Raw genomic sequence first — 24,516 nt, forward strand, 5'->3', positions numbered from 1 at the left:
TAAGGCCACCATTGCTTTTATTTGTTGCTTTGCGTGGAGAAAAAGCACCAGCCCCAGATGCGCTGGGGAGCTCCACCAGCGAGAGCTCCAGGTGGTGGGCGGAGCTCCGGAAGACGAGAGCGCGTGAGGGAGGCTTCCTATTGGCCAGAACCCAGAGGATGGAGCCCATTGGTTGGAATTGTGGTTGGAATCGGAACTCCGAGATGGATGGATAGAGCCCCGGGTGGACCCAACCACGATCGGGCCTCCGGAGGAAAGGGGCGGGGCCAGGGACGAAGGGGCGGGCCTCCAGGGGGCCCGGGCCTCCCGGGGGCTGGGGCTCCAGCAGTCGACGGCGGCGGGCAGGCTGGGCGCCTACTTCTGGGCGGGGATCATGTCGTCGATGGACTGGCCCTTTTCCAGCTTCTTCTCCATCTCCACCATGAGCTTCACACCGTCCACCACCAGCTGCACCTGTTCCACCTCGGACGAGCCCAGCCGGTCGGCGTTGGACACGTCGAACACGGAGCCCACGGCGGCCGTGTCCACGCCCCCTGCGGAAACAGGAGGCAGGGCGTGAGGAGGAAGCAGACGTGCAGGGGCGGGGTCGGGACGCGGCCCCCGTGCCAACTGCGACAGCCGCATGTATTGAGTGCCTACTGTGTAACAGGTTGCGTGCACGCACAGCCCCCTAGACGTCTGTCTATTCAAGCTCCCCCGTCTCCGGCTTTGGGTACCTCACCCCTCAACCATCCAACAAGAAAATATAGCATGGTGGGTAAGAGTGAGCTCCGGAGCCAGGCTGCCTGGGATCGAACCCCCACCATCCTCCTTTTTACAGATGGGAAACTGAGGCCCCTAGGAAGCCGGGGACGTACACAAGGTATATTGTACAACCATGATGCTGTCATATTGACTCCTATGAAATAAGGCGTGCTGATGGCCATTTGCAGAGATAGAAACTGAGGCTCACAGAGCGGCAGCCTCCCCGACCCCAGAACCCGCAGGGATGCCCCCGCTTCCCTTCTGCCGCCGCAAAGGGCGCGCCCCAGACGCCGCGTGCGGGGCCGCGGGGCCGCACCTGTGCCCCGTTTCTGCAGGCGCAGACGTTTGAGGATCTCCTCGAACTTGGGGTGCTTGCTCAGGTGCGCCAGCTTCACGTGCACGCCTCCACGCAGCCCCGTGCCCAGGTTGGATGGGCAAGTGAGCACGTAGCCCAGGTGCTCGTTCCACATGAAGGGGTGGCCGGCTTTCTTGAAGATCTCCTCAATCTGAGGCAGGGGGAAGAGGACCAGGGGTCAGTGCCAGTGGGGGTCGCCAAACACACGCGCGACCGGGAGGGCGTTCTGAGGGACAAGGCGTGAGGATGTGAGTGGGGGCGAGGTTCCGAGGGGGCGGGGCTGGAACCCAGGAGGGAGGAGATTCTGTGAGGAGGGGCCACATGACACAGACAGTGCAAGCATTCCAAGGGTGCTGCGCTCGAAGATGCTTTGGAAGCAGGTTCTAAGAGGCAGAGCCTGAGCATAGGGGAAGAGCCGGGTTCCAGGGGGCGTGGCCTTGGAAAGTGGGTGGGGTGAGTGCTGGGGGCGGGGCTTGGGCATAGGGAGGAGTCATGGTCCGAGGGGCGGGGCCTTGGGAAGTGGGTGGGGCGGACAGTGAGGGGCGGGGCTTGGGCATAGGGAGGAGCCCGGGCCCGAGGGGCGGGGCCTTGGGAAGTGGGTGGGGCGGACAGTGAGGGGCGGGGCTTGGGCATAGGGAGGAGCCCGGGCCCGAGGGGCGGGGCCTTGGGAAGTGGGTGGAGTGGGCAGTGAGGGGCGGGGCTTGGGCATAGGGAGGAGCCAGGGCCGGAGGGGCGGGGCCTTGGGAAGGAGTGGGGCGGGTGCTGAGGGGCGGGGCTTGGGCATAGAGAGGAGCCAGGGTCCGAGGGGCGGGGCCTTGGGAAGTGGGTGGGGCGGGTGCTGAGGGGCGGGGCTTTGGCATGGGGAGGAGCCGGGATCCGAGGGGCGGGGCCTTGGGAAGTTGGGGGGCGTACAGGGTGGAGTCAGAAGTCAGTGAGCGGCAGGCCCTCACCTTCTGCAGCCCGACGCAGAAGCGGCGGAAAACCTCCTTCATGTTGCCCCCTTTCTCCATAGAGATGACTCGGAGGTGGTCCTCCTCGTTCACCCACACCAGGAAGCTCTTGTTGTCATTGTGCCTAGGGTGGGGGGCAGCAAGAGGCGAAGGAATCAGCTCCGCGGGAACCCCATTCCTCCCTCTTGCAAACACATGCCCCCCGCTCTTGGGCAGCGGGCCTGTGGGGCAGGAGGCGGGACATCATCGGCTTCTTCAAAACCGCGGAAGCTTAAGCCGGCGGACACTAACGGTCCCAGGGTGTGTGAAAGCTCGAATCCTGGGATCAAGGGCTTTTAGGGTCTTAAGTCTTTGAGTCTTAGAATCTCAGAATCTTTAAAAAATAGATGCCCGGAATCAGAATGGATAAATCTTGGAAATCCTACATCTGGTCTCAGGACAGACAACCTTCCCATCACATTGTGACATCTCTGGAATAGAGTCTTAGCGTCATAAAACTTCAGGATCTGGAAATGTTTGAAACCACGGAATCACAGAATCTGAAATGAGTGGGATCTGAGGACCTAAAAATATTTAAAATCTTGAAATCTTAGACTCATCCAATCTGGCCAACTTAGAACCCAGACGCTTCAAATCGTTTGAAACCTAGATTCTGGAAAACTTTTTAAATCCTGCCTCTGAGAATCAGGGATTCAAAGATTCATGGAAAGCCTAACTAGCAACAATAGTTAGTGGTAAAGATCATACTAACAGCCGAGATGGACTGGCACTTCCTGGATACCGGGTGCTGTTTCCAGTACGTTACGTAAGTGAGCTCATTTAATCCTCAGCTATGAATTAGTGTGATGTCCATTTTACACAGGAGGAAACTGGGGCAGAGAAACAATAAATAATGCACCCAAGGTCACACAGCTGCTAAGTGGTGGCCCTGGGATTTGAGCCCAGGGAGTCTGGCTCGAACCTGAGTTCCTAACTGCCACCTCTCTGGTCCAAGTTTCCCAAAATGTGACACACAGAACACAGGGAAGGCAGGGGCGGGGGGGCAAGATCATTTTCTGGGGCACTTGGCAAGGTCATTATTTGTAGGGTCTTGACATTGGTGGAGGAGTGAGGAGGAAGGTGAGGGGGGGACGGGAGGGGGTTGGGGGAAAGGGGCTGCCCTGGGACAGGGGGCACCTCACCAGATGCCACGGGCGTCGGGCCAGTCTCGGGCCATGCCTGAGGCCAGCAGCAGCGGGGACACGGGCTTGTCGAACAGGAAGTGGTCGTCGATGAGCTGCTGTTGCTCCTGCTCCGTCATGCTCTTCAGAGGGTAGTACTTCCCCTTGAACTCACCCGTCAGGCTGTTGAGGGCTGAGGGGCCACACGGCAGCGTGGTCAGCAGCCTGTCCACCTCAAGCAGGGTGTGGGGGCCCAGGGACCCCTCACTGCTGTCCCTAACAGACCTGGACCTTGGCCCCGTGGAGGTCCTAAAGGCGACTATACGCGATGTAAACCCAAATTCATGACATCCCCTGAAGCATGCTCTTCCCCTGTCTGCCCGGGTCCCCGGAACAGCCACCCCAAGTGCTCAGGCTGGAAGACGTGGACTCTCCCTTCACACCCTGCCCCTCGCATCCAGTGCACCGGCAAGCGACACTATCCCGGTGCCCACTCCAGAAAGTCAATGTCTCAGGAATCTGGGGAGCCATCAGTCAAAATTACTATCATACAGTATATATAGGATTCGCATATATTCCTATGCATAATAATTATACGTTTTGTGGATAATAAATATATGTATATATGCATAATATTTACATAATATATACATATTTATATACATTTTATACATTACTATATATATACTATATGTATACTATACTATATATATACTATACTATACTATATACTATAGTATATTGTTAAAAATAAAATATGTAAACTTACAATTGACTAAATTATACTTAAAACAAAGGTAATAAATCCTCAAAACTATCACTTCCTGATTATTCTACTACATTTACCATCATCTATATTCTTGAAGCCACTTTCATCTATCGTATCTGTGTGGCGGAAATACTATATAATGATTTGCTGCCTGGCATCTCTTTGCGTCTCTTCCCGTCTCTGTATGACGTCACGTTGATAACTTACAATTGGCCGTGGTGGGAGAATTTACCCCACAGAAATTGGCAGCCATTGCAAATCAGGGCTTTTTTTTTTTTTTTTTTTGAGAGCCAGTTGTTAAACATTTACCAGAACAACCATAGTCCTATGGGTTTTACCTCCAAAACATACCCACTCTTTCTCTGCATCCCATTGCTATCCCTCATCCCTTGCCTGGACCACTGCGGTTGTCCCCTCCTGGTCTCTCTGCTCCTTCTTTGCTGGCAGTCTTTTCCCCACTCAGCAGCCAGAGGGATCCATGGAAGTCTGAACCAGTCCCTCCTCTGCGCGCCACCCTCCCATGGCTTCCACCTTCCAACAGCCCACAGGCTCTGCACAACCTGCCCGCCTGCAGCCCTCTGTCCTCGACTCCTCCCCTCTCCCCCTCGCCCGCGCGGCTTCAGCCACTCAGATCTCCTTGCTCTTCCCACACACCTTCCCACCTCAGCGGCTTGGCACTTGCTGTTCCACCTGCCTGGAATTTTTCCCAAGGCAGGCTCCTCCTTGTCAATCAGGTCTCAAACCCTCCTTTCTAAGCTAGCTCCCCTCCGTCATCCTCTGCCACACCCCTTGTTTCGTGGCTTCATGGCCCTTTGGAATTATCTTGTTCTTTGCTTGATTGGTTTCTGTGTTTCTTCTCATCTCCGCAGCAGGCTAAAGCCCTGTGAGAGCTGTGACCTTGTCCATCTTATTCACCTTGGGGGCCCCAGCTCCCCACACAGGGCCATAAGAACCGCAAATGTTTGCTGGATGGATGAATGGATGGATGGATGGATAGATGGATGCATGCATGCATGCATGGATAGATGCATGGATGGACGCATGCGTGCGTGGATAGTTGCGTGCATGGGTGCATGGGTGGATAGATGCATGGATGGGTGGATGGATAGGAGGGTGCATGGACGGATGGATGCATGCATGCATGCATGGGTGGATGCATAGATGGTTGGATGGATGCATGGATGTCAGGACTCCGGTGCAGGTGGGCATCTGCATGGATCTGTTCAAGGCCCCTCATGTCTTAACAGCCCCCCAGACTTCCACCAGGGATAATACTGCCAGCTGTCACTCACCAAGCAGCCATTATTTACCAAGCTCCTTCCGTGTTTTGGGATATGGGGGCCCAGGGAGCCAGAGACCTGCCCACGGAGGAGCAGAGCCAGAGCTGGGTGAGCCCAGGGTGGGCAGGGTAGGGGTCTCACCTTCCACGGAGAGTTTCTCCACCGCCCTGCGCTCCCCGCGGGAGCAGTGGGGGGGCAGCGTGTAGCCCTTGATGCTGCGGCCAGTGCGGACGCGGCTGCTGAGCACGTAATGAGGGTCCAGATCGTCTCCACCCTGGAGGACGGGTGGGGGTCAGGGCCTGGTGGACCCTCCTGGGCGCGCCTCCCCAGCTGCCCCCTCCCCAGCAAGCCCGTCTCCCCCAGATCCTCCATCCTCTCTGGCTCGCTGCTGTCTTCTCATCTGTCCCTATTTTTTTCTCCAAACCTCTCTTCCCCGCTATTTCTGTTTCTCTTCTTCTCTCTCCCTGTCTGTCTTCCCATCTCTGACCCTCTCCATCCTGTCTCTGTGCCTCTGTTTCTCCCTTCTCTACACGTCTGATTTGTGCTTCTCCCCCCGCCCGTCTCCTTGTCTGTCCCTGTGTCTCTCTGTCCCTCTCTCTCTTCCCATCTCCCTCTGTCTCTCTCTCCATCTCTGTGTCTCTGAGTGCTCCTTCCCACCTCCGTCCTTCTGCGTCTCTCTCCACCTCCGTCCTGCTCCCTCTGCCCTCTGTCCCCCAGGCCTCCCCTCCCCTGGGGGCAGCCGACCTTGAGGTTCTGGTGGTTGAGGTCAGTCTTGTGCTTGTCGGTGGGTTTGTAGCCCCCATGCCGGTCCTGGATGATGGGGTCGAAGAGTTCCTTGAAAACCACGTAGGACTCCTCGTCACCGGCCACACAGCCCACGGTCATGATGAAGGGATGACCTGGGGGTGTCAGGGTGGGGTCAGAGGTGCTTGTCCCCAGCAGGGAAGGCCTGGGTTCCTGGGTCCAGTGTAGTCTGTGTGTGCGTGCACGCACGAGTGTGTGTGTGTGTGTGTGTGTGAGCAGAGCTTCATTCAAGACCTCTGGGTCAGAAGTGAGAAGGCCGAGGGTTGGCAGGACAGGGTGGGAAGGCTGGGAGAGGTCAAGGTGGCATCTGGGGTGAGAGAAGAATGCTGGGGGGCCCAGCAGAGCAGGAAGGGAGTTTCAGGGGGCCAGTGACAAGGTATGAAAAGTATTCCCATTTCAGAGTCCCCAAATCCTGGAGGCTTTACCTAAAAATTTTCAGAAGCTTCAACTATCAGCTCCCACAGATAAGCAGAGACTTGAAAGATCCGGTTGTTTCCAAGATGGGGAGAGAGAGGCCGGGAAAGAGAGAGCCTCTCCCCTCGATGCTACGATGAGTCGCAGGCGAATTCGGGAACCGGAGCCCCTGCCACCACTTCCCCTCGCCCTCGCGGGGGCCCTTGGAGAGCGAGCACAGCACCAATAGCACCCCCTGTCAGGTCCCGAGAGCTCACTTTGTTTCCGGCGCTGATTCCAATGTTTCCATACCAGGGGGGCCCATTTTTTAGGTGGGGAAACTGAGGACCCAGGAGGTGGGATGGAGGCCTGGCAGCCCCTCCCTGAGCCCCCACCTCCTCCCTGTGACGCGCTTACCTGGGTTGTCCACACCTGTCTGGATGACATCATCCAGAGTGAAGCCCGATGGAGTCTCCTTGTCGCGCAGCTTCTTGTAGATGTCAAAGGTCAGCGCCTTGGCCATGTGGTTGTTGTGCTTGCTGAGGTCCGGGTACTCCTCTTCGGGCTTGTAGTTCAGTTTGAACTTGTTGTGGGTGTTCCCGAACGGCATGGCGGCGGTGTTGGGGGCCTGGGGGGGCAGGCCAGGAGAGGGAGGTCAGCCTGTGGCCAGCAGAGACCAGCAAGGGCACAGAGCCGGGCATTGAGGGTCAGGCCTAACTTCTGCGCTGTGTGACTTGGAGCAAGAGGAAGCCCCCTCTCTGAGCTCTTGCATCTTGACAAGATGCATCAGGAGTCTCCGGTTAGGATCTTGGCTCTGCCAAATCCTGGCAGGTGACCCTGGTCTAGTGACCTTGCTAAAGACTCAATTTCTCCAGCTGGAAAATGGAGAGGGGAACCCCTTGGGCCAGAGTAGTCATCGCGGTATGAATAAGAGTATGGGTTCTGGAATCAAACAGCCTGGGTTTGAGTTCCAGCTCTGCCATTTACAACAAGCTGTGTGACCTTAGGCAAGTTGCTTAACCTCTCTGTGCCTCGAATTACTCATCTGTAAAATGGGGATCGTGAGAGCACTCAGCTCATGGAGGTGCTGGAAGGATTAAACGAGTTAATTATATAAAGCGCTTGGAATAGTGCCTGGCACACAATAAGCATTATTTTGCTCAGCCGTTATTATTATTATCATCATCATCGTTATTTTCAAGGTCTCTGTGAGGAGCTGGAGAGAAGGTGGACGGTGTTGATGGGAATGAGTGTGTGACCAGAGAGGGGACAGCCTCTCCGCCACGGTTCTTGGGTGCTCAGTCAAAGAGATGAGGAGCAGCGTGGAAGGGAGGGCCAGGCGCCTGACCTCACTCGTTTTGCTGACAACTCTCCCGCAGGGCTCAGGTGAGAAGAAAAGCTCAGCCTCTGGGGTCGACAGGGCTGGGTTCCAATCCCACCCATGCTGTTTCCCTGCTGTGTGATCCTAGTCCGGTGGCTCAGCCTCTCTGAGCCTCTGTCTCCTGTGAACTGAGCCTTCCCCTTGGGATTCCCAGGCGGATTCTTCGAATTCAGGCACAGGTCCCGGCATGGGACTGGGAACTGGTACCCAGAAGGGATGGCTGCCGTTCTTGTTATTATTTTTATTTGCAAGACCCAGGAGGGAGGAGGGACCCTTCAGCGGTGGTGCTGGGGGGGGGACCCTCTCTCCCGGCTCCAGGAGTGGGAAGCAGGGAGGATGATGGGAAGGAGATGGGGACCCAGGCAGAGGCCTCAGGCCGTGGGGGATGGGGACCACGAAGCCCTGTGAAGCCGCTGTCCAGGGCCTGGGTTTATTTTTAGCAGCTGGCAGGCTCCTCCCCGCCAGCTGCCGCCCCCCAAACCCGCTGCCCACATTCCAGGGGCTCAGCTTGCACCAGCTCAGCAGGCCGGAGACAGGTGGGCCAGGACGGCGGGGCGGACATGCATCCAGGCCCTGGGGCTCAAGGGCTCCCAGCCCAGAAAGACCCCTTCGCAGGGCGTCCCCACCCCCACCCCCAGGAAAGGGCCCTGAGCCCAGGAGACACGAGCAGAAATAGCCCCAGAGCCACACACGCTCACATCCCCCCAGATGCGATCTGGGACCCCCAGATCAAACCACAAAGTCACAGCCACACACCCCCGGGCTCTGGGACACATGCAGGATACAGGCACTCCCGGGGACCACGGAAAGTCAGACACAAGGTCGCACTGCTGTGGGACACAACAGGGACCCACAGGGTTGAAACCCCAAAGAACCCACAGCGCCCGCCCTTGTGGACCGGGACGGGTGAGGCGCAGGCGCCTCGCACGTCTGGTGGCAGCCCGTTTCTGGAGACAAAGCGTCAGGAACAAGGCCAGGCCCGCAGCCCCTGCAGGGGATGACAGCTGGCAGCTGTCAAGACTCCTTTGTCTCTGGGGTCCCTCCCCAGGACCCTGGGCTGCAGAGGTCGCGAGCCCCAGCGGGAGGCTCGCAGGTGGAGGGGACGCCCAGACGAGAGGTCCATCTTCCTGCACACCTGTATGCAGGAGGACGTCGGGCGGATGCCCGAGACCCCTGCCAGAGCCGGGCAGGTCTCTGGCCCCCATGGACACCCCCACTCCGGCCCCCACCCGGAGTCCCACCGCAGGCGGTACCTGGCTGGGCTGTGCTGAACGGGGCTGTCTCTATCCTGGAAGGTGACACTGACCCGAAGGATGGGCCTCCAGCCCTGGCCTTATATAGGGGGGGCCGGGCTGTGCTATTGGCTGGGAGGGGCTGCCCCCAGGGAGGGGGCCCCCGAGAGCAGCTGAGCTGCCCCCCCGGTTCCCTGGGCACCGGGCCCATCCTGGACCCAGGCATGCCTTGCGTCCAGCCCCATGGCCTTGTATGGGCTGCCCCAGGGGCTGGGCCCTGGCCACCCCCTCCAAGCTGATCCCCCGACCAAGTGCTGAGTTGGGCTGGCGGGGACAGCTGGCCCCCAGTCAGGGACACGAGACAGTGGCAAGAAATGTCCCAGGCACGTACAGGCCTCTCTTCGGCCAGGGTGGCCTTGACCCTGGGAAATGGCAGTGTGTCCTGGGCCCTGCACGTGGGGAAACCTCGCAATGGCCCCAGGAGAGCCAGGAATCTGGATTTCCAGAAGAGGAAACAGACGTCCAGAGAGGCCGTGACTTGCCCGCTGTCACCCGACTATAGGGAGCATATGACCAAAGCAGGAGTGGGAATTCAGGGCAGGCTGACCCCAGAAGCCTGTGCCTGGATGCACTTTCCTCCTGGGGAGTGAGGTGGGGGAAACTGAGGCTGGGCGGAGCGGAGGAGATTCCAACTCAAGGCCGGGGTGGGAGGCGGTGGTCGCCATCCCGCTGCAGTCCCCGTCCCTCCGGGAGGTTTCCGCTCTGGAGGGGACGCCCCGGGGACTCTGCCGGGAACCGGGGTTATTTTTAGAGCGCGCGCTGCGCTGTCTCCTCTGCCGGAGGCCGAGCCCCGCGGGATGGGGGCGGGATGGGGGGCGCGGGGGCAGGTGTCGGGGGAGGGGTCGCCACGTGTCCGGGTTAATTATAACCGGCCGGCTCGGGTGTCCCCGGCCTCGCCTCCTTACAAGGGCAGCCGCGGGCCCGGGAGGCGCCGGGCGCGCAGGGCAAGGGGGCTGGGCGGCGACTCGGGCGGAGCAGGAGCTACGGGCGCCTCGAGTGTGTGACCGAGTGTGTGACCAGGGGGGACCTCAAGGGCTGAAGAGGGGATTCGGTGAAAGGGGGGCCTACAGGAAGCTGCGTCCTCCGCCTGGAAGGCGCCAAGATTTCAGGACGAGCGAGCCCAGGGAGCCCCCAGGATTGCAACCTAGAACAGAAAGCTCCTTTCCCTCTGGGGGTCCTCGCTCCTCCCTGGGTCTCCATCTTTTCTGGTGCCTCCCGGGTCTCCCCCATTTCTTCCCAGGCAAGTGGGGGCTGACCTGGGGAAACGGGGCTCTCTCTGCTAGAATCTCCCTAGACTCCTGGTGGGGAGGGGGACGCGGAGGAAACTTCTCCTTGGGGCCCAGCGCCTGAGCTCTCCACCCACCTGTCCCTTCCCGGCAAGGTCAGAGTGGCAAAGTTCTCCTTCACGGTTAGGGAAGCTGAGGCAGGGATAACTAAAAGGAGTTGGTCTGGAATCATAATGCATTTACCATTTCACCAATTTTTTATTAAGCACTTACTGGGGACACAGCAGAACTCACCCCAAGCCACCGTATGCTGTGATGTCGGGGGCCATAAGGGCTTTGAAGGAAAATGAAAGAGGGTGACAGATGAGTGATGGCACAGCAGGGGAGGTCAGGTCAGGCCTCCGTGGGGAGGTGACATCTGAGCAGAGACCTGAAGGAGAGGAGGGAGCCAGCCATCTGGGGATATGGAAGGGGAACAGCAGGTGCAAAGGCCCTGAGGTGGGTGTGGCTTGGCATATCTGAGAGACAGGGAGGAGGCTGGAGGACTGGAGCAGATGGGGCAGAGGAGAGAGCAGGAGGAAGATGAGGATGGAAGGGGGACAGGAGGAGTTTCCATGCCTCTGTGGGTGGGATAGGAGCCCCTGAGTGTTGTCAGCAGGGGAGAGACCTGGTGGGTGGCACAGCCGGGCCCCCTGGACCCCTAAGAAGCCCTTGTGGGGACGTTTGACATTCTTTCTGGCCACACAGTGTCAGAAGCCCTTTCTGTGTTTGGGGCGTTCCCACCTGATGACAGCCTCCTTTGAAGAAGCCAACAATGTCAAAAACTCCATTTCCCAGGATCCTTTGCAGCAACAGTCCAGTCATGTGATCAGGGTGAGCCAATCAAACACTCCAGCAGGACCCTGCGTCCTGAGCTCTACCCGCCTTATCTTCTTTGAGTCTCATAGGAAGAATTGGTGTTGGGGAGTAGGATGACCCCCATCGTACATCTTTCAGCCCCCTCCCCAGAGCCCGTCAGTCTCCAAGGCCTGTCCATCCCTCCTCCTACCCTCCATCTCCTCCGAATTCTCTCCTGCCCTGGTCTTGCCCCCTCCCACCTACAGAACCATGCTCCCTGGACGTGCTAGCAGAAGGTTAGCAGGGACACTGATTGGCCACTCTGCAGTCCCCACCACAATAGTTGACTCTTATGGAGCGCTCCTATATGTCAAGTGCTATGCTAAGTACTTTACATATATTAACTCATTTAACACTCCTGACAATGAGGCTCAGAGAGGTCAGGTCACTTACCCAAAGTCACACAGCTGGGAAGTAGCAGAACAAGACTGGACCAGATCATCAGTCCCTGAGCTTGTATTCGTAACCTCTTCCTGATCCCACCTCTTCGTGCTGAAGCCCCATTTTACAGAAGGTGGACACTGAGGCTGCAAGAAGGCAAGGGAGTCACCCAAGCTCACAGCCAGTATTCTGGAATTCCAGAGTCTGTACTCTTTTCCCTTCACCCCCAAGGTCCTGGCATTGCAGAGCAACTCTGCTCCCAAACTCTCCCTTTTTCCTACCACCTCCCCTGTCCCTGTCCCTCCTCTGGGGATGGGGCTGCCACCTCCAGGAGAGAGTCTGGGAGGTGGCACTCCATCCTCATGGCCCACCACCCCAGAACTCTCTCCTCATCCAACCCCAAAATTCCTCTCCCAGTCCTTGTGGTCTATGATGCCAAGTGATTCAGGGAAGATGAGTTGTAAATCACAGTCAGCCCCAGAACCAGAGCCTTAAGGACCTGCCCACTGCTTCTTGTTCCCTGACAGCAAGGCCAGGCCTGCTGCAGCCCTGTAACCAACTGGACGTCAGGCCCATGTGGTGGTGGGGCCGTGGAAGACAGGCAAATGAGATAATCTTTCATGACTCCCCTTCCGTCCTGCCCAGTCCCTCCAAATCCATTGTTATGAATTTGGCTATACGTTTTCCTCTAGGTGCTGCTTTAGCTGCATCTCAGTTTTGTTTTGTTTTGTTTTTTGGTTGTTTGTTTTCACTTTCTGTTAACATTTCAAATTTACTCTTTACATTGAAAATGTTATATTTGGAGCATTTGGATGGTCACATTCATTCATGTTTTAGTTTCTTAAATTTACCTTTTTGTCGAGGTATAACTTACATTCAGCAAAGTGCCCAATGAGAACAATGAACTTTTATATATGTGTCCATCTGAGTAAGCTTCACCAGGACCAAGCACCTGGACAGCTCTCTCATGCCCCCTCCCACTCAGTGTCCCCTCTCTTCTCCAAAGGGACCCCTATCCTCGCTTTTAACACCATAGATCAGTCTTGCCTGTGATTCAACTTCGTGTAAATAGAATCACACAGGCTGTCCTCTCTTCTGTCTGACTTCTTCTGCTCAACATTCCGTCTACTGAGATTTGTTCGCATGGTCACAGGCAGCAAGAGAGTGTTTTTAGTAGGTTTTTCTATAGAGCAGTCTGATGACTGGTCACTTCTAAATATTTTCTAGTTTCTGTTCTCATTTCTTCTTTGTCTGATGAGTGGCTTTTAAAAAATCTTTTTATGTATGAATGGACAAAAGATGAGATGTCACCTAATGGGATAATATGTAGCTGTGAAAAGGGGAAAAAGCTAATCTATATGTAGTGCTCTGGAATAATTGCTAAGAGCCTGAGTCCATTCGGGCTGCATAACACAGACAGGGTGGCCTACAAATGACAGAAATTTATTACTCACAGTTCTGGAGGCTGGAAGCCTGAGATCAAGGTGCCAGTGGGGTCGGGGGAGGCGCCTCTTCCAGATCCCAGACTTCCTCTATCCTCACGTGTCAGAAGGGACAGGGGAGCTTTTTGTGATCTCTTTTATAAAAGCATCAATCCCACTCGTGAGGGGTCCACCTTCGGGACCTTGTCACCTCCCAGAAGCCCCTCATACTCACTGAACCTAATGACAGTTTCGGCTCTCCCAGAAATGGAATCCTGGGGCTGGCCCCACGGCCGAGTGGTTGAGTTCACATACTCTGCTTCAACAGCCCAGGGTTTCGCCAGTTCGGATCCTGGGTGCGGACATGGCACCACTCATCAAGCCATGCTGAGGCGGCGTCCCACGTGCCACAACTAGAAGGACCCACAACTGAAAATACAACTATGTACTGGGGGGATTGAGGGAGAAAGAGTAGAAAAAATATATAAATAAATAAAGACAATTTTTAAAAAATGGAATCTTAAACCCGTCCATCAGGAACCGCCTGATCAGCCCTCCCTCGGTGTCTGCTTGGCAGACCCCTGATGTCCCCTATCAGGGAAAGTGACCTGAGAGTCACCAAGCTGCCTTTTGGCCTAACACACCCTCCTTGTTCCTGCTCCCTTCTTGTAAGTCCTTCATTTTGTCCTGCTCCTCGAAGCTCCTTTCTATCGGCTAGATCAGACGCTGCTCGATTCAAATCTATTTTTGCTCAAATAAACTCTTAAAATGTTTACCGTGCCTCAGTTTATCTTTTAACAATATGTGGACATTGTATGGTGTGGGCCATGCAGGGGAGGTCTTTCTCATGCCGAGGCCGGGTCACAAAAGGAAATGTTCAAGGTCGAAGCTCAGAACTGGCACAGCGTCCCTGGTGCCCCTCGGCCATTGGCCAAAGCAAGTGGCATGACCACACCCAGTGTCAAGGCCGCCGTCCCCTCTCCCTCCGTGGGTAAAGATTTTTCTCATTTCTGTTTTTTTTAAATGGGCACCACGCTCACACAGCCACACACGATCCGTGCCCGTGGGATGCCTCTGGAAGGATATCAGAAATGGGTCATGGGGGCCGGCCGGGTGGTGCAGCGGTTAAGTTTGCACGTTCTGCTTCTTGGCGGCCCGGGGTTCGCCGGTTATCCGAACTGTTATCCCGGCTGCGGACATGGCACCGCTTGGCAAGCCATGCTGTGGTAGGCGTCCCACGTATAAAGTAGAGGAAGATGGGCATGGATGTTAGCTCAGGGCCAGTCTTCCTCAGCAAAAAGAGGAGGATTGGCAGGAGATGTTAGCTCAGGGCTGATCTTCCTCAAAAGAAAAAGAAAGAAAGGGGTCATCATGTTTGCTGGTGGGAGTGATGTCTAGGGACCAAGGAGAGACTAGTCTTCTGTTCTCTGTGACATTCTTTCTGACAGCGCATTACTCTGTAAATTAAACAAAGGCAGGGGAACTTTTTAAAAACTGGCCAAGAGGTGAAAATCAAAAAGGCCCCAACCCATCCGCCCGTTTTCCTGACACGGCAAACTGAGGCCCTCAGTGAGAGGACAGGAGTTTTGTTGAGTGCCTTCTTGGCTGTGGTCTGGGGCAAGGGATTCCTCCTCTCGAGCCTCAGTTTCCCCATCTTTAGTTGGGGCTAGCAATAGTGCCTACCTCTGGGGTCCTGTATGGACTCCGGGGCTCTGCTACTCCTTGGCTGTGTGACCTTGGATAAGTCACTTGACCTCTCTGTGCCTCATCTTCCTTACCCGTGGAACAAGGATAATCATAGCACTGACCTCATCAGGTTGGTGTGAGGACTAATTTACAAGCCTTGGCGTAAGGCCCGTCCTGGGTAAGAACTCAGAAACTCCCGCCCTCACTGGTGCTGTGCAAAGAGCTTGGCGCAGGGCCGGCCTAAAGAAACGGCCACCTTCTGCCTTTATCTCATTTAATCCTCAACACTGTGCTATGCGATGAGTGTGACAATCCTGGCTTAACAGACAGGGAAATACGTGCTCAGAAAATCATTGCTTGCCCCAGGTTACACGGAAAGGAAATGGCGAGACCAGGATTTGAACTCAGATCTAGCTGGCTCCGACCCCCTCCCACCGCCCCCCCCATCCCCACGGCGTGACCACCCGCTGCTCAGTGCTAAACCTTTTAAAGAGATTACTCGTTAATCCCGCAACAGCCTCGCAAAGTAGGTTACCCTTGTGAGTCCTGTTCTACAGAATAGGAACCTGAGGCCCAGAGAGGTTAGTTCCTGGCTCAAGGGTCACACAGCCAGCAAATGACGGAGCAGGGATTCGCGCCGGCTCCAGTCCCTGTGCTGCCTTGTAGTAAGCCTGTGGCAGATCCAGAACCAACGTCCAGTGTCCTGAGGCCAAAACAACGCAGGAGGGGGAAGAGGAGGGACTCAGTTGCTCCCTTCTACCCCGTTCCCTAGAAATAAGCTGGAAAAGTGAGAGTGTGCATGGTGGGTGGCGTCTTATTTTCCGACAATCAGTCAACACCCATTCTCCGGAGTGCCTTCTCTGTGTTCAGCCTGTGCTGCGTGGCCCTGGGGACACAGTAGCGGGTGAGACTGCCCTGGTCAGTCATCCCCTCCTCGGACTTACAGTCCAGTGCGGGAGGCAAAGCCATCCTCAAGACGCTGAGGACCCAGAGAGGGCAAGGCTGGGATGTGGGAGCCCAGGAGGCTGCAGGAGCCGGGAAGGGGCGTCTCATCCAGACTGGGGTGGTCCAAGAGGGCTTCCCGGAGGAGGAAGCATCTGCCCTGGGGCTCGAGGAACTGATGAGTAGAGAGCAGGTCGGCGGCTGCTCTGAGGGAGGCCGAGGAGCCGCGCGGGGTCTGGGCCTGGTCCGCGGGCCGGCAGCGCCCTCTGCTGGGAGCATCCTATGTTCCTATATATCCATGTGCAGGGGCCCGGCTACCGTCAGAGTTCGGAAAAACTCGCATTGAACCGAATTCTATGCCGCGCGCCCAGCTTTAGCCGGTTTACGTTTCCAGGACTTGATTCATTCATTCAGTCATGCAACGAACATTTGTTGGGCACCTCCTTTGCGCCAGGCTCTGTTCTAGCGCTGAAGATAGAGCGCGGACCATCCAGAGCCCAGCCCTCGGGAGCGGACTTTCTAGCCTGGGAGAAGCGATAACATCACGCCATCGGTAGCTGGCATGTGCTAAGTGTTTCCTATCCATGTATGAACTCACTCAATCCTCGCCGCCTTTGACTATCTCCATTTTCCAGATTAGGAAAAGCGGGAGGCACAGAGAGGTTAAGTTCCTTGCCCAAGACCTGCACAGCCAGTCTTGAAATCAGATTTGAACCCGGAGCCACTCTTTAGCTATCACGTCACCTCGCCAAGAACGTGACGTAACATTATAATGTGCTGTGTGACCTGAAATAACATTAGGCCCTGAAAAGTTTCGTGAACCAAATCCAGCCGAGAAATGAGGCATGTTTGGCGGCGGAGGGTGTAATTTAGAAAGGGGGCAGGCAAGGGAGGCCTCTTGGAGGAAGCGGCCTTCGAGAAGAGACCAGATAGACGACGACAGCAGGGGGCACGGCCAAGGCAAAGGCCCGGCGGCAGGTCATCGGTCTGGGAGCCAAAGTTTCCAAGATTCCGAGTTTCCAAGATTCCGGCTTCGGTTTCAGGCCTTGAGCATCCTCGGGCTCGACGTGCCCCGAAGGCCCCGGGCTCCGCCCGCTGGTCCCGCTGTTCCCGCCGGGCCCAAGGGTGGGCGGGGCCGGCCTCACCTGGGGGCGTGGCTCCTAGCCGCCCCGCCCCTCGGAGGAGCCGCGGGGGCCGAGTCGCGGGGCGCCGCCGGGAGCGCGGGGCGGAGGCTGGGGGCGCAGCCCGGGCGGCGGGGTCCCGAGCCGTCGGCGATCAGGTGGGCGCGGGAGTGCGGGGCGGAGTCCCCGGGGACCGCGAGGATGGGGCCGGGGCGGGGGGCTGCGCCTGGCGCACCCCTGGGCCCGCTGGCCTGGCGATGGGGACGGGCCTTGGAACCCCGGGACGCCCCCTGCCCGCCCTGGGGCTCCCCGGGTCTGGAGGCCAAGCCGGGGCCGCGCCCCCTCCCCCGAGCGCAGGTAAACAGCCGCGCGGCCGGGGCGGGGCCTCGGGAGGGAGGGGGCTCGTGTGACGGCGCGCGGGGCGGGGCCGCCGCCCAGGAGCAAGTCGCGTGGTTTTGGGGGGCTGGCCGAGGTGGGGACCTCTTGCCTGCGAGGGGGTGTGTGTGCATGAGAGAGGGTATGCGAAGCTCCAGAGTGTGTGTGATGGCGTCAGGTTGCGGGTATGGGTGTGAAAGGGAGATGCACCGTCGGTGTCACCCTGCGAGGGCACAGAGGGACCCTGTGAATGGTGTGGGAGTGTTTCGGTGCTGTGAAAATGTGGGCGACTTCTGATGGTGTGTCTGTGATGCTGGCGGGGGGTGGCTGTGTCTAGCAGGATTAGGTGTGAGTGTGACCAGGCGGGTGTGTGGCTGTCTTTCTACCTGGAAAGTGGGGTGGGTGGGCCGGTGTGTGGAACAGCATGGATGTGTGCGGTGTGACTGTGATGGTCATTGTCAGCTGGGTGGTTGTGCGCATGGGGCCGAGGACGTGAAGGGGGGTTTGCCGCTGGGGGCGCTGGATGAGGGTGGGAGCTGGTGTGTATGGAGGGAACAGCCCAAGGGATGCGTGGCTGTGACTGTTACCAATTGTGGCTGGTGGTATCCGGCTGTGGGTGGTGTGTGCGAGGCTGTGTCTGGAGCATTTGGCTCAGCTGTCTGAGATTGTGCGTGACGTTGTGGGAGGTTGTGTACGTCGGCGGAATTGTGTGAATGATGGTTGTGGTTGTCAGAATGACTTGATGAACTTGTGTGATTGTCTTTGTTTATGGGGCTTGTGTGTGTGGCTAGGTATGGTGTGACATACGTATATACACACATATCTACATAGGGAGAGAGACTGATAGTGATCGAGAGCCTGCCGTGTGTAAAATCCGCAGGATTACACGCCTGCCCTTACTGTGTATCTGAGTGTATGTGATCGTGAGTGTGCGAGCGGGTGCAGGAACCGCCGGGTTGCTTCCAGTGGACACAGTGGAACTGCCGCTGTGCATCTCCACAGCCATCTGTGCCGTGGGCACCCACTTGTGACAGCATAACATGATCTGAGTTCAGGGGTCATTTGCATGTCCATGGATCTGTGTGTGCGCCACATACGTGCAGGATTGCGAATCCCCAGCTGACCTGGCAGGGGGTAGGGGGTCTGGGAGGAAGTGGGGAAGATGGGGACGGGGCCACAGTGAATCCGGGGGTGAGGGGTGCTTGGAGAAGGCAGATGATGGAGAGGTGACTGCTTGTGGGACCATACGAGTGTGGGACAGGGTGTGTGTCATGGCGACAAGTACAAGGAAACAGTCAGAACGTGAGTGATTTTGGAGTTGGTCGTATTTTTGAAGATGAGGGGGGAGAGAAGGAGTTTCTTCATATGTTGCCTTTTATTTGTGAAAGGAAAATATACCTGAGTTGTACTTCGAAAATTGGAGTGTACAGGTGTTATTTCTGAAAGAAGAATGTGTGTGTCGTATTTCTGACGTAAGAATGTGTGTGGTGCGTTGTGTTTTTAAGACGAGAGGGTGTGCATTGTTGAGGTCTATTTCTGAGAGGAGAGTGTGTGTGTGTGTGTGTGTGTGCACACGCGCCCCAGAGGCATCACCAGGGGCATTGACCTTGTCACTCACAACCACACGAAGTCCCACAAATGAGACCCCCACCCAGTACAATCTCGGCCTCAGAACCTCAGCTGTCACACGGCCAGGATGATGACATCCATGGGCCACGCCTGCCACATGTGTGTCCCAACACGCCTTGGGCTGGCTGGGCCTGTCTGCAGTGAAGGGCGGAGCCCCGTTCCCTCTGGATCTGTCAGCTCCCCAGGCCCTGAGAGCCGACCCATGGGGCACCCTCCCTGACTGCCCCCCCCACCTGGAGGCCTCCTCTGCTTCCGGCCCTCCAGCCCCTTGGCCCTCTCCTCCTGCCCCACCCCCAGTGGTCTGACTGGTTCCCAACAAAAACACCCTAAGAATGAGCTCACAGAGAGGCCGCCGCCTCCACACGCCCCGCCCTGCACGCTGGCAGAGGAGGGCACCTCCAGTCCCGGGTCCCACAGCCGGGACTTCTGGGCCGGGGTGTGTGGGGTCCTCGGGGTGGGGAGGGCCAGCCAGGTGAGCTGCGGGCAAGACCGCGGTTGCTTCCTTTGGTTAATTACACACAGTGGGGGTCTGGAGTCACCCTCAGGGGACAGGCGAAGGTGGCCTAGAACGTTTCCAGTTTCGGGGAGGCCAGGATGGGTGTGGGACGGGGTGCTGGCCGGAGTGAGGAGAGCACGGAGGCAGAGGGCTGGCCGGGATGGGTCCTGCTGGCCGGGATGGCGCGGAGGCTGAGGGGCCGGCCTGCCTGGCCTGGCAGTGATTCCCGGATCCCACTCACCCTCCAGGAGCAGCAATGTCTGTGCAGGTGGCAGCCCCGGCAAGCGCGGGGCTGGGCCCAGAGCGCCTGAGCCCTGAGGAGCTGGTGCGGCAGACGCGACAAGTGGTGCAGGGGCTGGAGGCCCTGCGGGCGGAGCACCACGGCCTGGCCAGGCACCTGGCGGAGGCCCTGACGGGACAGGGCCCTGTGTCTGGCTTGGAGCTGCTGGAAGAGAAGCAGCAGGTGGTGAGCCACTCGCTGGAGGCCATCGAGCTGGGGCTGGGCGAGGCCCAGGTAGGAGGGGACCACCTGGGGGGAATGGGGCTCGGGCCTGGGGAGGCCCAGGGTGAGGGGGCAGCCTAGGGTACAGGGAGGCCTAGGTGAGCCAGGCCTGGGTGGGGGAGGCCCTAGGCCAGAGATGGGGTCCCTGGGCTGCACTGGGGGGTCTTTGTATGTGACAGGGACCCCTGTACCAGCTGGGGTCCTTCTGTAGAACTGTGGATCCCGGGGAAACTTTGGGATCACATGGGTGGATCTGATGGGTCCCTGAGCATACTTTGTGTGCCTGGGGGAAGTCAGAGGGGGCCCTGGGAGCCTCTGAGCATCTCTGGAGCCACACTGGAGGGGTCTCTGCAGAATCTGGGGGATCTTGGATAGAGTGGGGGTGCCCTGGCTTGACTTGAGGCCCTGGGCTGGGCCAGGGGCTGTCCGGCAGGGTAGGGACCAGGCCCCCACCTTCACCTCCCCACCCTGGCAGGTGCTGCTGGCCTTGTCCGCGCACGTGGGCGCGCTGGAGGCCGAGCAGCAGCGGCTGCGAGCGCAGGCCCGGCGGCTGGCCCAGGAGAACGCGTGGCTGCGGGAGGAGCTGGAGGAGACGCAGCGGCGGCTGCGGGCCAGCGAGGAGGCCGTGGCCCAGCTGGAGGAGGAGAAGAGCCACCTGGAGTTCCTCGGGCAGCTGCGGCAGTACGACCCGCCCGCGGAGAGCCAGGTGCCGTGGGGCCGGGCCGGGCGGCCCCCAACCCTCCCCCGGAGCCCCCAGTGCGCTGGACCCTCCAAAGACCCCCCGCTCCTCTGTAGAACCCCACACCCGCAGCCCCACTCGGACTTCTGCAGAAGCCCCCCAGCTTCCACGAAGCCTGCAGACCCTCCGCAAGCCCTCAGGGGACCCCCGAGCCTCGAGACCACCTCCTCCCTCAAACCCTGTGGTTTGGGACCCCAGTCTCTGAAACATGCCCCCAACCCACATGACACCCCACTTTCTTGTCCTCGCTGTAGCAGCCTGAGTCCCCGCCTCGCCGAGACAGCCTGGCCTCCCTGTTTCCCAGTGAGGACAACGAGAGGAAAGGTGGGCGGGGGAGCCCAGCCACGGAGGGTGAAAGGCCAGGCTGGGCAGGGGCTGTTGGACCCCAGGCTCTCTGCGGGGGCTGGGGGGTCAGGGCAGGGCATCAGGAGGGTGAAGCAGGTGGCTGTGGGGGGTGACGGCGGGCAGGTGAGGCTGGAAGGTGTGGAGTTAGGCAGGCCCTGGTGTCCACAGCCCCACGGGCCAGTCGACGCCTGTGACCCCATCTCAGGAGCCAGTGCGGGGCCCAGGGTCCCAGGGGCCAGGTGGGTGGCGAGGCTGCCGCAGCTCTGGGTAGGGGAGTTACCCCCTCATGAGGGGCTGGAGGGGTAGGAGGCCTGCCGTGTGACTCGGTGCCCACCACCCCAGGTCCTGAGGCGGCGGGGGCCGCAGCAGCTCAGCAGGGTGGCTATGAGATCCCAGCCCGCCTCCGGACCCTGCACAACCTCGTGATCCAGTACGCGGGGCAGGGCCGCTATGAAGTCGCTGTGCCGCTGTGCCGCCAGGCCCTGGAGGACCTGGAGCGGAGCTCAGGCCACTGCCACCCTGATGTGGCCACCATGCTCAACATCCTGGCGCTGGTGTACCGGTGAGGGCGGCAGCCGGCCAGGGCTGGAGGGGGCAGCAAGGGCAGGGACCTGTTGGATGGAAGGGGGGGACCCTGGTGTCCTGCTCTGCCGATGTGGGGCACCCGGTGGTGGGGAGGGGGGACAGATCCACCTAGACCAGGCAAAAAGGAGTCAGAGGATGGACAACAGAGACCCCAACAGAGTGGGGAAGAGACGTGGGGTGGCCAGAGGCTTGGCAGCGATTTGGGGGTACAGGGACCCTGTGTAGACCTGAGTGTGGGGGGACCCAGAAGGAACCCCTGAAGGGTGCCAGCCATGCTTGGTTCAGCCAGGTCCCTGGGCCTGCCAGGATGAGCCCAGGCCGTGGCCCCTGCTACCCCAGCCTGGCTGACCACCCCCCATTCCGGGGTCACCCCACAGGGACCAGAACAAGTACAAAGAGGCCACCGACCTCCTCCACGACGCCCTGCAGATCCGGGAGAAGACGCTGGGCCCCGAGCACCCCGCCGTGAGTGGGGGCCCGGGGGGGGGGTGCTGGGGGACTGGCCCTCCCCTGACCTACCTCCCTGACCCCACAGGTGGCCGCCACCCTCAACAACCTGGCGGTCCTCTACGGGAAGCGGGGCCGATACCGGGAGGCAGAGCCCCTGTGCCAGCGCGCCCTGGAGATCCGAGAGAAGGTCCCGTCCCCCTGCCCAGCCCCAGGGAGCCCCGTGTCCTGTGTGGCCCTTCCCATTTCATGTTGTGAGCCCCCAGTCCCATGACCCACCACCCTGACCTTCTGTGAGCTCCACTTGATCCTGACTCCTGACTCTAACCCCCTTCTCTTACGACTCACCTCATATGCCCCCACCATGTCCTGACCTTCCAACCCCACGTGACCACCAGCACAGCCCCATCCTAACCCTGTACCCCGTGAGCTTCTGGACCACCATGACCTCTGACCTGTGAATCCCCAGTTTGATGGTGCAACTTCTGCCCTTGGCCCCGCCCCATGTAACTAACTGTCCGCTCTGATCTTTTAACCCCTAACTCGTGACCCCCATCGTGGCTGCTGGCATCATGTGGCCCCCCCAATCCTGGAGAACCCCAGTGACTTGTGACCCCATGACCCCAGGTCCTGGGCACCGACCACCCGGATGTGGCCAAGCAGCTCAACAACCTGGCCCTGCTGTGCCAGAACCAGGGCAAGTTCGAGGCGGTGGAGCAGCACTACGCCCGCGCCCTGAGCATCTACGAGGCGCTGGGCGGGCCCCACGACCCGAACGTGGCCAAGACCAAGAACAACCTGGTGAGGGCGCGGTGCGTGCGGCCGTCTCCGTCCTGGGGCCCCGTGGACTGACGGGCCGCACCGCGGGGAGGTGCCCACTGGCTGGAGGGTGGGATAGCACGGAGCCCCGCCTCTGCCCGGCCCTCAGAGAAGGTGTCCCCTAAGACTCCAAGCTGGGCCCTGACTGCTGAGGTGGCTCAGCGCGGAGGACAGAGAAGTCAGGAAACGGGCGGGTGGGCGGCGGCCAGAGTGAACAGCTCCCGGGGCGGAGAAGCTGGAGACTGGCGGGAGACAGCACGGCGATTTACTGGGCCACTGAGCCCCTCCTTAGTACTGTCCCCTCCCGTCCAGCGCTTAAAGGACCCCAGGAGGTAGGTGCTGCCCTTGCCCCATTTTGCAGATGAGGAAACTGAGGCACACAGAAGTGGTGTCACTGGCCCAAGGTAGAGCAGGGAACGGGCTGAGCCGGGAAGTCCCCTGCCCTCGGTCACCCAGGTGGGGGAAGTGGTGGCCCCGGGCCCCAAACCCCCTCTGCTGTAGGGCGAGGCCTCGAGTGCGGGGTGAGCCCAGGCTCCTTCCTGGGGTCGGGGAGGAGGGGTCCGGACGCAGTGCCAGGGCCTGGGACGTCCCCAGAGTTGGGCCAAGATGACCCAGGCCACCCCCTCCCCCAGGCCTCAGCCTACCTGAAGCAGAACAAGTACCAGCAGGCGGAGGAGCTGTACAAGGAAATCCTCAGCAGGGAGGACCTGCCCGCCCCTCTCGGTGAGCCCCAGCCCCGCTGCTCCCCTCCCCCAGGGGGCTCCTCGGCGTCCCCACTGCAGTGTCCCCATCTGTTCCCCAGCAGCCCCCAGCACAGGCACAGCCGGTGACAGAGAACAGGTAAAGACGGGCTTTGCTTTGGCTCCCGGGGTGGGGATGCGGACTGGATGGGATGGGGGCTGACCGGTGTGCCCCGCCCCCAGACCCTTCGCCGGAGCAGCTCCTTGTCGAAGCTCCGAGAGTCGCTCCGGGAGTCGATCCGACGCGGAAGCGAGAAGCTGGTCTCCCGACTCCGAGGCGAGGGGGCGGCGGGGGCGGCCGGGTGAGTGTTGGAGCAGGTCGGCCTAGAGCCCTGACATCTGCTCAGGAACCTTCCACGGTTCCATCTGCCCTGTGACATGTGCGATGGGACCTGGTGCCGGAGAAGTCTTCCCCGGGAGGGGCCAGACGCTCCTGGACCCCCCGTTACCCCCACCCCTCCCCTGCAGGATGAAGAGGGCCGTGTCACTGAACACGCTGAACACGGATGGTCCCAGGGCTGCTGGGCCCCAGGTGAGGGGCAACAGGGGCACCTGAGGCAAGGGAAGGGGGGTGACGGGCTGGCGTGGGGAGCCAGGGGCTGGAGGTTGCAGGTGGCATGGCCCCGAGGACAGAACGAATGGGTTTACTGGGGGAAGAGGCAGGGGGATGTGCGGACAGGAGGATGAGCAAGCTGGCCACCAGGCTGCTGGGGTGGCCCTGGTGGCGACTGGAGTAGAGCTGTGACCTGCCCCTCGCCCACCCTTGAACCATCCCGTCCCCAGTTCCCCAGTCGGCACCTGAGCGAGACCCCTCGGACCCTCAGCACCAGCACCCAGGACCTGGGCGCCCGCTAAAGCCGGCAGGACCGCGTGGCCGCAGCCTCTCAGGAAGACTGGAGGGGGATGGGCGGGGGGTCTTCCATGTCCCCGCCTCCGGGGGGCACCCAGTGTATCGGGCGTGCCTGCTGCCCTCTCCTCCCGCGATTAAAGGCTGTAGAGTCGGCAGCCAGCCACGTCCGCCTGAGGTTTCCTGCAAG

The 24,516-nt window shown here is 59.3% G+C and overlaps 2 protein-coding genes and 1 long non-coding RNA gene across 19 annotated transcripts; 2 read left to right on the forward strand and 1 right to left on the reverse strand.

The window, feature by feature from the left end:
• CKM (creatine kinase, M-type) lies at window positions 1–9,437 on the reverse strand. Its single transcript, XM_008543593.2, has 8 exons — window positions 9,090–9,437; window positions 6,873–7,083; window positions 6,003–6,157; window positions 5,400–5,532; window positions 3,231–3,402; window positions 2,050–2,173; window positions 1,061–1,250; window positions 1–533 (listed from the first exon to the last, which is right to left on the reverse strand). The coding sequence occupies exons 2-8, from the start codon at window positions 7,063–7,065 to the stop codon at window positions 355–357; spliced, it is 1,146 nt and encodes a 381-aa protein (XP_008541815.2). The 5' UTR covers window positions 7,066–7,083; window positions 9,090–9,437; the 3' UTR covers window positions 1–354.
• On the forward strand, window positions 2,564–11,227 carry LOC139073519 (uncharacterized). 2 transcript variants are annotated; one of them, XR_011522346.1, is made up of 3 exons: window positions 2,564–2,854; window positions 7,658–7,841; window positions 11,102–11,227. It is a non-coding gene; the product is annotated as an uncharacterized lncRNA (long non-coding RNA). The 2 variants fall into 2 exon arrangements; XR_011522345.1 differs by lacking the exon at window positions 11,102–11,227 and having other exon boundaries at window positions 7,658–8,049.
• Window positions 11,228–16,829: 5,602 nt separating this feature from the next.
• On the forward strand, window positions 16,830–24,488 carry KLC3 (kinesin light chain 3). Of its 16 annotated transcripts, none has more exons than XM_070558032.1 (13): window positions 16,830–16,960; window positions 19,551–19,816; window positions 20,280–20,510; window positions 20,798–20,867; window positions 21,231–21,450; window positions 21,851–21,938; window positions 22,009–22,110; window positions 22,548–22,721; window positions 23,372–23,462; window positions 23,542–23,579; window positions 23,663–23,781; window positions 23,948–24,011; window positions 24,263–24,488. In XM_070558032.1, exons 2-13 carry the CDS (start codon window positions 19,559–19,561, stop codon window positions 24,332–24,334), a joined length of 1,527 nt encoding a protein of 508 aa, XP_070414133.1. In that variant the 5' UTR covers window positions 16,830–16,960; window positions 19,551–19,558; the 3' UTR covers window positions 24,335–24,488. The 16 variants fall into 16 exon arrangements, with proteins under 16 accessions (XP_070414133.1, XP_070414137.1, XP_070414139.1 ...); XM_070558036.1 differs by having other exon boundaries at window positions 23,545–23,579; XM_070558038.1 differs by having other exon boundaries at window positions 20,801–20,867.
• The last annotated feature ends 28 nt before the right edge of the window (window positions 24,489–24,516 follow it).

The sequence above is a fragment of the Equus przewalskii genome, chromosome 9 (assembly GCF_037783145.1).
Source record: "Equus przewalskii isolate Varuska chromosome 9, EquPr2, whole genome shotgun sequence".
In the NCBI taxonomy this organism is placed as follows: domain Eukaryota; kingdom Metazoa; phylum Chordata; class Mammalia; order Perissodactyla; family Equidae; genus Equus; species Equus przewalskii.